The 13635-nt window shown below is 39.6% G+C and overlaps 2 protein-coding genes across 2 annotated transcripts in view; one reads left to right on the top strand and one right to left on the bottom strand.

The window, feature by feature from the left end:
- Positions 1-9076, bottom strand: part of HEATR4 (HEAT repeat containing 4) — a gene marked incomplete at its 3' end in the record, with an annotated part of 75035 nt that extends 65959 nt beyond the window's left edge. The window contains exon 1 of the mRNA XM_079914658.1: positions 8957-9076. The remainder of the gene's footprint in view (positions 1-8956) is intronic.
- Positions 8483-12624, top strand: ACOT4 (acyl-CoA thioesterase 4). The gene is made up of 3 exons (XM_079914662.1): positions 8483-9448; positions 10312-10514; positions 11291-12624. The coding sequence occupies exons 1-3, from the start codon at positions 8992-8994 to the stop codon at positions 11879-11881; spliced, it is 1251 nt and encodes a 416-aa protein (XP_079770788.1). The 5' UTR covers positions 8483-8991; the 3' UTR covers positions 11882-12624.
- The last annotated feature ends 1011 nt before the right edge of the window (positions 12625-13635 follow it).

The following is a 13635-nucleotide window of genomic DNA, read 5'->3' as shown; positions in this document are numbered from 1 at the left end:
TTTAAAGAGGTAATTAAGGTAAATGAGGTCATATGTGTGGGCCATAGTCCAATATGACTGGTGTCCTTATAATAAGAGGAGATGAGGATACAAATATGTATGAGAAAACACCATGTGCAGATACAAGGAGAAGATGGCCATCCACAAGCCAAGGAGAGTCCTGCAACGGACTCTTCCCTCATGGCCCCCAGGAAAAAAGAAACTGCTGACACCTCCACCTTGATTTCTAGCCTCCAAAATTGTGAGAAAATAAATTTCTGTTGTTACAGCCACCCTATCTGTGGCTGGCAGACCTGGCAAACTAACATGCTCTGCAAATTGATCTACAGATTCAATGCAATCTCCATCAAAATTCCAGGTGGCTTCTTTGCATAAACTGATAAGTTGATCTTAAAATTCCTATGGAAACTCAAGAAACCCATAATCTTGACAAAAAAGAATAAAACTGGAAGACTCACAATTCCCAATTTTAAAACTTACTAGAAAGCAACAGTGATTAAAACAATGTGATACATACATAAGGACAGACAAAAAGATCAATGGAATAGAAATGAGATTCCAAAAATAAATCCTTACATTTACAGTCAGTTGATTTTTTTTTTTTCTGCGGTACGCGGGCCTCTCACTGCTGTGGCCCCTCCCGCTGCGGAGCACAGGCTCCAGACACGCAGGCCCAGCGGCTCCGCGGCACGTGGGATCCTCCTGGATCGGGGGCACGAACCCGTGCCCCCTGCATTGGCAGGCGGACTCTCAACCACCACGCCACCAGGGAAGCCCCAGTCAGTTGATTTTTGACAAGAAAATTCAAGGAAGAAAGAATGGTCTTTTCAACAAATTGTGTTGACACAACAGGATATCCATATGTAAAGAATGAATTTCAATCCTACCTCACAGCAAACACAAAAATTAACTCAAAATGGATCAAAGACATAAATTTAAGAGCTAAAACTACAGAATTCTTAGAAGAAAATATAGAAGTAAATCTCTGTAACCTTGGATTAGATAATGGTTTGACATCAAAGTATAAGCAACAAAAGAAAAAATAAATGAATTGGACATCAAAATTGAAAACCTTTATGCATCAAAGGATACCATTAAAAATTGAAAAGACAGCTCACAGAATGGTAAGAAATATTTCCAAATCACATATATGTTAGTGACTTGTATCTAGAATATATAAAGAACTTTTAAAATTCAGTACTAAAAAGCAGCAAGGGAAAAGCAACTAGTAACATACAAGAGAACTCTCATAAAAATGTCAGCTGACCTTTCAGCAGAAATATGCAGACCAGAAGGGAGCAGCATGATATATTTAAAATGATGAAAGGAAAAAAACTACAATCAAGAACAACCAGCAAGGCCATCACTCAGATTTGAAGGAGAGATAAAGAGTTTTAAAGACAAGAAAAAACTATAAAAGTTCAGGACCACTAAACTACTTTAGAAAATAATGTTAAAAAAAACTTCTCTAAGTAGAAAAGAATGGGCCACAACTAGAAATGTTAAAAGTATTAAAGAAAAAATGTCATTTGTAAAGGCACAGTAAAGATACAAGTTCAACCACTAATAAAGCAAGGTTAAAAGACAAAGTAGTCAAATCACCTAATATAGCCACAATAAGTAGTTAAGATACACACAAAACAAAAGGATATAAAATATGACGTCACAAACAGTGAACAGTGGGGTGAGGTGGGGAGAGTAAAAATGCAGAGTGGTTAAAATGAGTCTGAAATTAAGAGATCAGAAACTTAAAATAATCACATATATATGTAGATTTCTATAAATAAACCTCCTGGCCCACACAAACAAAATTCTATAAGAGATACACACACACACAAAAGAAAGGAATCTAAACATAACACTAAATATAGTCATCAAATCACAAGGGAAGAGAGAAAGAAGAAACAAAAAACAACTACAAAAACAACCAGAATACAATTAACAAAATGGCAGTTAAGTACACACCTATCAATAATTACTTTAAAGGTAAATGGACTAAATGCTCCAATCAGAATACACAGAGTGGCTGAATGGGTAAAAAACAAGGATACAAAGGATCATACAAGATAACTATAATTATATGCCAATAAAATGGGCAACCTATAAGAACTGGATATATTCCTAGGAAATACAATCTCCCAAGGCTGAATCAGGAAGAAATAGAATATATAAACAGACTGATTACCAATAATGAAATAGAGTCAGTAATAAAAATTTTACCAAATAGTAAACAAAAGTTAATACCTATCATTCTCAAACTATTCCAAAAAATTGAAAAATTCAAAGTAAAGGTTTCCAAACACAGTCTACAGGCCAGTATCACCCTGTTAAAACCAGACAAAGACACCACCAAAAAAAGAAAATGACAAGCCACTATGGCTGATGAACATAGATGTAAATATCCCAAACAAAATATTAGCAGGCTGAAGTCAATGACACATTAAAAAGATCATACACCACAATCAAGTGGGATTTATCCTAGGGATGCAAGGACAGGTCGGTATCAACAAATCAATCAATGTGATATCCCACATTAATAAATTGAAATAAAAATGACATGATCATCTCAATATATGCAGGAAAACCTTTTCTCTCAACATCCATTTATGATAAAAACTCTCAACAATGTAGGTATAGAGGGAACATACCTCAGCATAACAAAAACCATATATGACAAGCTGCAGCTAATGCTGCATCATACTCATGTATGATGCAACATCATACTCATGTATAATGTAACATCATACTCAATGTTCAAAAGCTGAAAGCTTTTCTTCTAAGATCAGGAAACAAAACAAGGATGCCCACTCTTTCCACTTTTATTCAACACAGTATTGGAATTCCTAGTTAAAGCAATCAGACAAGAAAAAGAAATAAAAGGCATCCAAACCAGAAAGAAAGAAGTAAAACTCACTGTTTGCAGATGACATGATACTATATACAGAAAACTGTAAAGACACCACCAAAAAAACTATTAGAACTTATAATTAAATTCAGTAAAAAAAAGTTTCAGGATACGAAATAATTTGGGGATTGACATGAACACACTGCTGTATTTAAAACAGATAACCAGGACTTCCGTGGTGGCACAGTGGTTAAGAATCCACCTGCCAATGCAGGGGACACGGGTTTAAGCCCTGGTCAAGGAAGATCCCACATGCCACAGAGCAACTAAGCCCGTGCTCCACAATTACTGAGCCTGTGCTCTACAGCCCATGAGCCACAACTACTGAGCCCACGTGCCACAACTACTGAAGCCCGTGGCTAGTGTCTGTGCTCTGAAACAAGAGAAGCCACTGCAAGGAGAAGCCCGTGCACCGCAACAAAGAGCAGCCCCTGCTCACCGCAACTAGAGAAAGCCCACGTGCAGCAACGAAGACCCAATGCAGCTAGAAATAAATAAATAAATAGATAGATAGATAGATAACCAACAAGGACCTACTGTATAGCACAGGGAACTCTGCTCAATATTCTTTAACAACCTAAATGGGAAAACAATTTGAAAAAGAATAGATATATGTATACGTATAACTGAATCACTTTGCTGTACACCTGAAACTAACACAACATTGTTGATCAACTATACTCCAATATAAAATAAAAATTAAAAAATTAATATACAGAGATCTGTTGCTGGGCTTCCCTGGTGGCGCAGTGGTTAAGAATCCGCCTGCCAATGCAGGGGACACGCGTTCGATCCCTGGTCTGGGAAGACCCCACATGCCGTGGAGCAACTAGGCCCGTGCACCACAACTACTGAGCCCGCGTGCCACACGCTGCAACAAAGAGTAGCTCCCGCTCGCCGCAACTAGAGAAAGCCTGTGTGCAGCAATGAAGACCCAACACAGCTAAAAATAAATAAATTAAAAAAAAAAAAGAAATCTGTTGCTTTTCTATACACTAACAACAAACAGAAAGAGAAATGTAAAAACAATCCCAGTTACAACTGCATCAAAAAGAATAAAATACATGGTAATAAATTTAATCAAAGACATGAAAGACCTATACTCTGAAAACCATAGGACATTGAGGAAATAAACTAAAAATGATAAAAATAAATACAAATACATACAGTGCTCATGGATTGGAAGAATTAATATCTTTATTTTTTAAAATTTTTATTGGAGTACAGTTGATTTACAATGTTGTGTTAGTTTCAGGTAATTTTTAAAATAATTAATATCCTTAAAATGTCCATACTACCCAAAACAATCTACAGATTCACTGCAATCTATCAAAATATCAATGGCATTTTTCACAAAACTAGAACAAATAATCCTAAACTTTTTATGGAAATACAAAAGACCCTAAATAGCCAAAGCAATGTTGAACAAGTAGAACAAAGGTGGAGGTATCATGCTCCCTGATTTTAAATTAAACTACAAAGCTACAGTCATCAAAACAGCATGGTACTGGCATAAAAATACACACATAGAATGAAACAGAAGAGAAAGCCCAGGAATAAACTCATGCTTATGTGGTCAATTTACCTATGACAGAGGATGCAAGAATATACAGTGGGAAAAGACAATCTATTCAATAAATGATATTGGAAAAACTGGTCAGCTACCTGCAGAAGAATCAAACTGGACTACTTTCTCACACCATATACAATAATAAACTCAAAATGGATTAAAGACTTAAACATAAGACCTGAAACCATAATACTCCTGGAAGAAAACATAGACAGTATGCTCTTTGTCATTGCCTTTGTCATCAACAAAATGAAAAGGCACCCTATTGAATGGGAGAAGACGTTTGCACACAATATATCTCATAAGGGGTTAACAGCCAAAATAGACAAAGAACTCATACAATGCAACATGACAAAAACAAACAGCCTGATTAAAAAAAAAATGGGCAGAGGACTTGCATAGACATTTTTCCAAAGAAGACAGATACCACCAGGCACATAAAAAAGATTCTCAACATCACTAGCCATCAGGGAAATGAAAATCAAACCCACAATGAGATATCACCTCACACTTGCAGAATGGCTATTATCAAAAAGACAACAAATAACAAGTGCTGGCTTGAATGTAGAGAAAGTGAATCCTCATGTACCATTGGTGGGAATATAAGTTAGTGCAGCTGCTCTGGAAAACAGTATGAAGGTTCCTCAAAAATAAAAACAGAACACCGATGTGATCCAGCAATTCCACTTCTGGGTGTTTTTTCCAAAGAAAACAAAAACACTAATTCAAAAAGATATATGCACCCCGATATTCATTGTAGCAGGATTTATAATAAACAAGATATGGAAGCATCCTAAGTGCCCATGAATAGATGAATGGATAAAGAAGATGTGATATATGCATGTATATATGTATATGTGTATATATGTATATATATATACACACACACACACACGCACACACACACACACACACATATTACTGAGCCATAAAAAAAACTGAAATCTTGCTACTTACAACACATGGATGGACCTAGAGGGTATTTTACTAAGTGAAATATATCAGACAGAGAAAGAGAAATACCCTATGATTTCACTTATATGTGGAATCTAAAAAACGAAACAAGACAGAAACAGACTCACAGACACAGAGAAGAAACAGGTGGTTGCCAAGGGGGAGGGGGTAGGTGGTTCAGTGAAAGAGGCGAGGGACATTAAGGTACACACTTCCATTACAAAATACTTGAGTCACAGGGATGAAATGTACAGCATGGGGAATATAGTCAATAATATTGTAATAACTCTGTATGGTGAGAGATGATAACTAGACCTATGGACATTTTGTAACGTACAGAAATACTGAGTGCCTACGTTGTGCACCTGGCACTAACATAATGTTGCAGTCAATTATTCTTCAATGTTTAAAAAATAGGCAAAAGATATGGATACCTCACCAAAGAAGATATACGGATGAGAAGCATATGAAAAGATGCTCAACATCATATGTCATTACATTGCAAAGTAAAATTAACAATGAGATACGACTACATACCTATTAAAATGATTGAACTCTAAAATACTGACAAAATTAAATGCTGGAGAGAATATGGAGCAAGAGGAACTCTCATTTGTTGCTGGTGAAAATGCAAAATGGTACAGCCACTTTGGAAGACAGTTACCTATTTCTAACAAAGCTAAACATAGCCTCAGCATATGATCCAACAATCACTCTATTGTATAATACATCCATACAATAGAATGTTACTCAGCAATAAACAGAAATGACATATCAGGCTTCAGAAAAACATGGAAGAGGCTTAGGTGCATATTGCTAAGTGAAAGAAGCTAATATGAAAATGCTACATACTGTATAACTCCAACTATATGATGTTCTGGCAAAATAAATATCTAAAAATATCAGTGGTCGCCTGGGGATGGGAGGAGGGGACGAACAGGTGAAACACACAGAATTTTTAGGTCAATGAAATTATTCTGTATGATACTGTAGTGATGGATACATGACATTATGCATTTGTCAATTTTTACAGGCATACCTCCGAGATATTGCAGGTTTGGTTTCAGACCACTACAATAAAGCAAATCACACAAATTTTTAGGCTTCCCAGTGCATATAAAAGCTATGTCTATACTGTACTGTAGTCTATTAAATGTGCAATAGCATTATGTCTTAAAAAAACAATGTATACACCTTAATTAAAAAATAATGCTTAGCAGTAAGACGGGAGTAAAGACACAGACCTACTAGAGCGTGGACTTGAGGATATGGCGAGGGGGAAGGGTAAGCTGGGACAAAGTGAGAGAGTGGCATGGACATATATACACTACACCAAATGTAAAATAGATAGCTAGTGGGAAGCAGCCACATAGCACAGGGAGATCAGCTCCGTGCTTTGTGACCACCTAGAGGGGTGGGATAGGGAGGGTGGGAGGGAGGGAGATGCAAGAGGGAAGAGATATGGGAACATATGTATATGTATAACTGATTCACTTTGTTATGAAGCAGAAACTAACACACCATTGTAAAGCAATTATACTCCAATAAAGATGTTAAAAAAATATAATAACGCTGTTGAGAAAATAACATTGATAGACTTGCTGGATGCAGGGTTGCCACAATCCTTCAATTTGTAAAATACTCAATATCTGCAAAGAGCAATAAAAGGAGGTATGCCTATATAACCTAACTCAGACTTCGGTTAATAATAATGTATCAATATTGCTCCATCCACTGTAACAAATATGCCACACTAACACAAAATATTAATAATAGGGAAAATTGTGTGGGAAGGGAAACTGGGGATATGGGAATTTTCTACACTTTCTGTTGAATTTTACTGTAAAGTTAAAACTTTTTCAAAAATAATGCCTATTAGTATTTTAAAAATCAAAACTTATCTTAAACAAGTGGTTGAAGTGGGAAAATAGTACAAAGTATATAACTTTTTTATTTAAAAAAGCAAACAAACAACAACAAAAAGAACAGTACCGTAGCATGTTCACACTCCCATATATGTACGTACTTTAAACATTCAGAATCAAAATCTAGTTGGATGCACTCATCTTTGGGGGAAAGCAGCAAATGAACAGAGAAGACTCTATCATTCACACTGTAAACGTTTCAGTATTGCTTACATATGCTTTGGAAAATATGTCTTTTCCTTTAAAAAGAATTTAAAAAGCAGGATGCAAACCTATGGCAAATATCTCATGAGAAACAAAACACTGCATAGGCTCAATCTCTGCCTCTACGAAATCAAACATGACATTTTGCTTCCCAATATTCTTCTAAGACTTTCACATACACTATCACCTTTTATCTCCATATAGGAGACTTTCATCACATTACACACAAGAACTCTTAAACCCCAAAAGATATAAACTTACTTAAGACTTCAGAACTAGTCAGTGCTGAACTCAGAGGTAGAATTCTAATATATGTCACTGCAATGCTGCCGCTCACTGTTGAGTTCCACGTTTGGAGTTAAGTCATGGTTCTGACAGTTATTAGAGGCTAATCCTCAGCATCTTAACATTTTCCAAGCCTCAGTTTCCTCCTTTCCAATATTTGAAAAATATTCCCAGTGTTTTATAAACTTGTTAAATTTTGTATGTATAACAGGTGGGACATTGCTAAAGAGTAGCCATTACTATACTACATATAAAATGCTGGGCATCCCTGAACATTATACCTATATTGCTTCTAACGTGACATTCAAAAGCTTGACATTTAGTATCTACTAAGGCCGAACATTATTATTCTCTATAATACAGCAATTCCACTCCTAGGTATTCACTCCACTGAAACGCACATACATGTCCATCAAAATGGACACATGTTCACTGAATGCTCAGAGCACTATTCCTAAGAGTCCTAAACTGAGAACTACCAAATGTCCATAGGCAATAAAATCGTCAAATACATTTATGATCACAAAATGAAATAGTATTTGGCAGTGATAATGAACAATCTACAACTACGCCCAACAAAACGATGAATCTCACAAACGTAATGAATGTTGAGCGAAAGCAGACACTAAAAAAGGCACACTGAAGGATTCATCACCATAAAATGCAGAGTTGGGAAAAACTAGCCCGTTTTGTTGGACTCGGATAGAGCACCTTGGGGAAGGGAAAGTGACTGGAGCAGAAATGAGGGTGGCTTCTGGAGAAGTAATGATGTTTCTGGATCCTTGTGCTTGGTTACCCCAAGTATGTTTGGGTTGTGAAATTCACTAAAATACACACTTAGAATTTATGCACTTTTTTTGTGTGTGTATAACTCATTAAAAGTTAGAAAAAGAAAAGGTTGTCCTTTTCCATGGAGAGGCTGGAATTCTTGGTATTCTACCTAAAGTCATTCAGCTCTGGTCTCACCACGAATCCATACCCAACAAGTTTCACTCCCACGAGGGAGAGGTTTGAGAAGAGGCGTATACGCGGGCGGGTTGGGTGCCACAGCCAGACAACAGGACATCCCGGTACGCCCCGCCCCGGGCCTAGAGCACAACCTAGCGCTTTTACCTCAGACGAGTCGGGACCGCGGCATTGCGCCGGGGATGGCGGTGACAGTGACGCTGGAGCCCGCGGGCCGCTGCCGCTGGGACGAGCCGGTGCGCATCGCCGTGTGCGGCCTGGCCCCGGGACAGCCGATCACGCTGCGCGCGTCCCTGCGCGACGAGAAGGACGCGCTCTTCCGAGCCCACGCGCGCTACTGCGCCGACGCCCACGGCCAGCTGGACCTCGAGCGCGCGCCCGCGCTGGGCGGCAGCTTCGCGGGGCTCGAGCCCATGGGGCTCCTCTGGGCTCTGGAGCCCGAGAAGCCTTTTTGGCGGTTTCTGAAGCGGGACGTGCAGACGCCCTTCGCCGTGGAGCTGGAGGTGCTCGATGGCCACGACCCTGACGCCCAGCGGCTCCTGGGCCGCGCGGTGCACGAGCGCGACTTCCTGGCGCCCGGGGTGCGGCGTGAGCCAGTGCGCGCGGGCCGGGTGCGCGCCACGCTCTTCCTGCCGCCGGGTAAGGCTGGGGTGCTGGGACTTCGACAGCATGTTCCCTGGGCTGCCTTGGTTTCTGATACCGCCTCCCAGGGAGTTTGGCTTGGGAGCACGGTCAGAAGAAGCGGATGTTGACTAAATCAGAGACCTGACGGCCACATTGGAGGCTTTTGCTATGTTCCACACTATGCTACGAGTTTTGCTTGCATTATCTCATTTAATCTCTATATTGTCCCAATGAGGTGGATACTGTTATTATGCAGATAAAAAAAAAAAGACTGGATGGGATCGGTAGGTTCACTATGCTATTAATAACTACGCTACAGATCTCTACAGGCATCAGCTGATCGCTTTTAACTAAATGATGATGGTCAAGGAATCTATTGCCATGTCTCCTTTCTGTAGTGTCCTGGGTACACTGGGCCCCTTACCCACTTTTTCATGTTCCTCTCTACCACAGAGCACTTTTGAGACTTCACTGCCTTCCTCACCTGAAGCCTCGCCTGGTATTTCTTTTTCTTTCCTCTAAGTTGACATCTGAACCAAAAATAACGCCAAGGGTTGGTGCAACACAGTATAAAGCTTTGTTTTGATTCTTAACTCTGTGTCCAATCCTGTAACAGAACACTGCAATTCAACACTGTCTAAAAGGTGAAATTCCTCCTTCAATGATGCAGTCATTAGACTTTGTTACCCTCCCTTACAACTAAAGATTCTTAGAACCTTGGAGATAACTTGGAACTTGTATCCCTTGTCAATAATGACTCAGGAAGCCGTTTTCTTTGATTCACGGGAACCCACTAAATACTTTAGAAAGCTCTCTAAAAGGAAAGCAATTTCTTTAAATTATATAATACCTTCTCTCTATAATATTACCTTCTCTAGGACCAGGACCTTTCCCAGGGATCATTGACATCTTTGGTGTTGGAGGAGCCCTGTTGGAATATCGGGCCAGCCTTCTGGCTGGCCATGGCTTTGCCACATTGGCTCTAGCTTATTGTGACTTTGAAGATCTTCCCAAGAAATTCGACACCATACACCTGGACTACTTTGAAGAAGCCCTGTGCTACATGCTTCAACACACCCAGGTTCTCCTAATGTCCTTTATCATTGTCTCTAGAACTACCTCCAGAGAGGGTGTCACTTTGCACTCACCTGTGCCAGGTGCATTGATGCTGCTCTATTCTTCTTTCACAGAGATTTCTTCTACTCCACTTTCTTTGTCAGATGGATTAATATTGCAGAATTCACTGTAAAATTCATGTGATATTTTATTTTAGGGAATTATGTAGTAATATTAAAATTTCTTTTGCAAGTGGAGTTTCTAAATTTTTAGCTTTGCATGCTTTTTAATCTTTATTCTGATAGCAGAGTATGTTCTCAGATTTTAATCAAAACTTGTCCACCCATTTCATAAGCTTAGAACCACTCAGTTGGACTCTGAAGTTGTACTTTGTTTCTATAAAGTTAATCATTTGTCAATATATATTTAGATGGGGTCTGATGAAAGACTCACTTCTTGGAACAGAATTTGGTTCCACACAGATGCCCAGGAACATTGATGCTTTAATTCAACCTGAATGAAGCTCTGAAATTGACAGGCTCCAATGACTCAGCATTCTCTAGTGGATGACTCTCTGGAAGTTTGCAACCAATTCCCAAATTTGCCAGTGAGTTTAAGATTTGTTTGCCGTGTGTCCAGCACGATAGTCTCTACATGGGAAGAAACTCTGTCAGCTGAGGTTGAGTCTCTTGTGGCCAATTCACAAATTAAAGCTAGCAGCATCTCTAGTCACATTTAGAAAAACATTTTTCTGTTGGGTAGGTTCTTGACTTTTGACTCTTGTCCCTTCTTTTCTTACAGGTAAAGGGCCCTGGCATTGGACTTCTGGGCATTTCTTTAGGGGCTGATATTTGTCTCTCCATGGCCTCATTTTTGAAGAACATCTCAGCTACAGTTTCCATCAATGGATCTGGCTTCAATGGAAACAAAGCCATATACTACAAGGAGAATAGCATTCCACCACTGGGCCATGACCTAAGGAGAATGAAGGTAGCTTTTTCAGGCCTCCTGGACATTGTGGATATAAGGAATGATATTGTAGGGGGATGTGAGAACCCCTGCATGATTCCAATAGAGAAGGCCCAGGGGCCCATCCTCTTCATTGTTGGTCAGGATGACCATAACTGGAGGAGTGAGTTATACGCCCAGATAGCCTCTGAACGGTTACAGGCCCATGGAAAGGAAAAACCCCAGATCATCTCTTACCCTGGGACTGGGCATTACATTGAGCCTCCTTACTTTCCCATGTGCCCAGCTTCCCTACACAAATTATTGGACAAACCTGTGATCTGGGGTGGGGAGCCCAGGGCTCATTCTAAGGCCCAGGTAGATGCTTGGAAGCAAATTCTAACCTTCTTCACCAAACACCTTGGAGCTTGCCCCAAATTGTAATGCCCCAAATTGTAATTGGTCTGTTATTGATAGGAGAGATTCAAGGTCAGATTTTAGTGTTTAATAATCTTATGTGAATCACTTGTCCCCTGGATAACATTAAATTCATGTCATTGGTATTAATGCTATATTTTAGGTTACTTTTTTGAGATTAATTTTGTCATTAATTTTTCTAATGTAACAAATGCCTATTGTAGAAGATCCAATTAGAAGTATACAATACTAAATAGTAAAAAGTATCAACGCTATTAAAATTTGTGTTTTCATCTAGATTTTTTTACTTAACACTTTGAGGCACAGATGAAATTTAAAGCTGAACAAATACTGGGCTACTTTTTCCATCACTGGGAGAGAATGGCCATTCAGTGTTTGCTACTGGTTCCACTACTGGTAGCAGGGTAGAATTTTTATTGGCTAAAATATACAGAGAGGTGTTGATAGAGGGAAAGCCAGACTGACCTTTTTCTCACGGAGATTAGAGAAGAATCCTCCGAGAGGAGTTACGGTAAGAAGGGGATCATCTGGCTCTGGATGGTCAAGTCAAAACTCTGTTCCAAAGGTGATTGACTATGAGCTATTTTCCTTTTTGCTTCCTGGCTCTAAGAACAGACTTTGGTAAATCATACTGTGACATTCTTAGAGGCATCATCATCACTTTCTCTGACATCAAGGCTACAAAGTATTGTGTAAGTGTATTTGAAGAGATAATGGCTGAGAATTTTCTAAAGCTGACAAAGACATCAGCCACATATTCCAACAGCACTATGTCTTAGTCAGCTCAGGCTTCTGTAACAAAATACCATAGATGGGGTGGCTTAAACAACAGACATTTATTTCTCACAGTTCTGGAGGCTGGGAAGTCCAAGATCAACGTTCTGGCAGATTCAGTTCCTGGTGGCGCCTCTTCCTGGCTTACAGACGGCTGCCTTCTTCCTGTGTCCTTACCTGGCAGGGAGGGAGAGGGAGCTCCAGTTTCTCTTCCTCATTTCATAAGGACACTAATCCCATCATGGGGGCTTCACTCTCATGACCTCATTTAAACCTAACAACCTCCCAAAGGTTCTACCTTCAAATACCATCACATTGGGGTTTCGGATTTCAACATATGAGTTTTGAGGGGACACATTCAGTTCATAACAACCATAAACCTCAAGCAAGTTAACCATATTTAACACATCACAGAAAAGTTGTTTGTGGCAGTTTTATAACATAGAATTTATAACATAAATTCTTTGACATTTCTGCCACCAAGAGGTGGGAGATCTATGTCCCCTCCCCTCAAATCTGGATGGGTTTCTGACTGCCTCAGTAGAGTACAGCAGAACTGATGCTTTATGATTTCAGAAGGTAGGTCGTAAAGGCCATGAAGGTGATCCCACCTTGCTTGCTGGGAACAACTGCTCTTGGAGCCCTGAGCCACCCTAAGAAGTTTTACAACTTTGAGGCTGTGATGCTGTGAGGAAGCCCCAAAGACACGGAGAGGCCAACTGTAAGCTCTTCCTATAATAGTCCCAAATGAGCTCAACCTTTGAGGCATCTCAGCCCAAGTACAGGGATGTGACTGAAAAAACCTCAAGATGATTCTAGCCCCCAGCCATTTGAATCTTCCCAGTGAAGGCTTTAGATATCCTGAAGCAGAGAAGAGTTGTCCCAGTCAAGCACTGTCCAAATTGTGGATCTGTGAACAAAATATTGTTTTATGTGACTGTGTTTTGGGGGGCGTTTCAGTTATCTATTGCTTTGTAACAAACCAC

Source organism: Stenella coeruleoalba (assembly GCF_951394435.1).
Source record: "Stenella coeruleoalba genome assembly, chromosome: 2".
Lineage (NCBI taxonomy): Eukaryota > Metazoa > Chordata > Mammalia > Artiodactyla > Delphinidae > Stenella > Stenella coeruleoalba.
The sequence above is the reverse complement of the archived record's forward strand: the minus strand, read 5'-3'. Positions and strand labels throughout refer to the sequence as shown.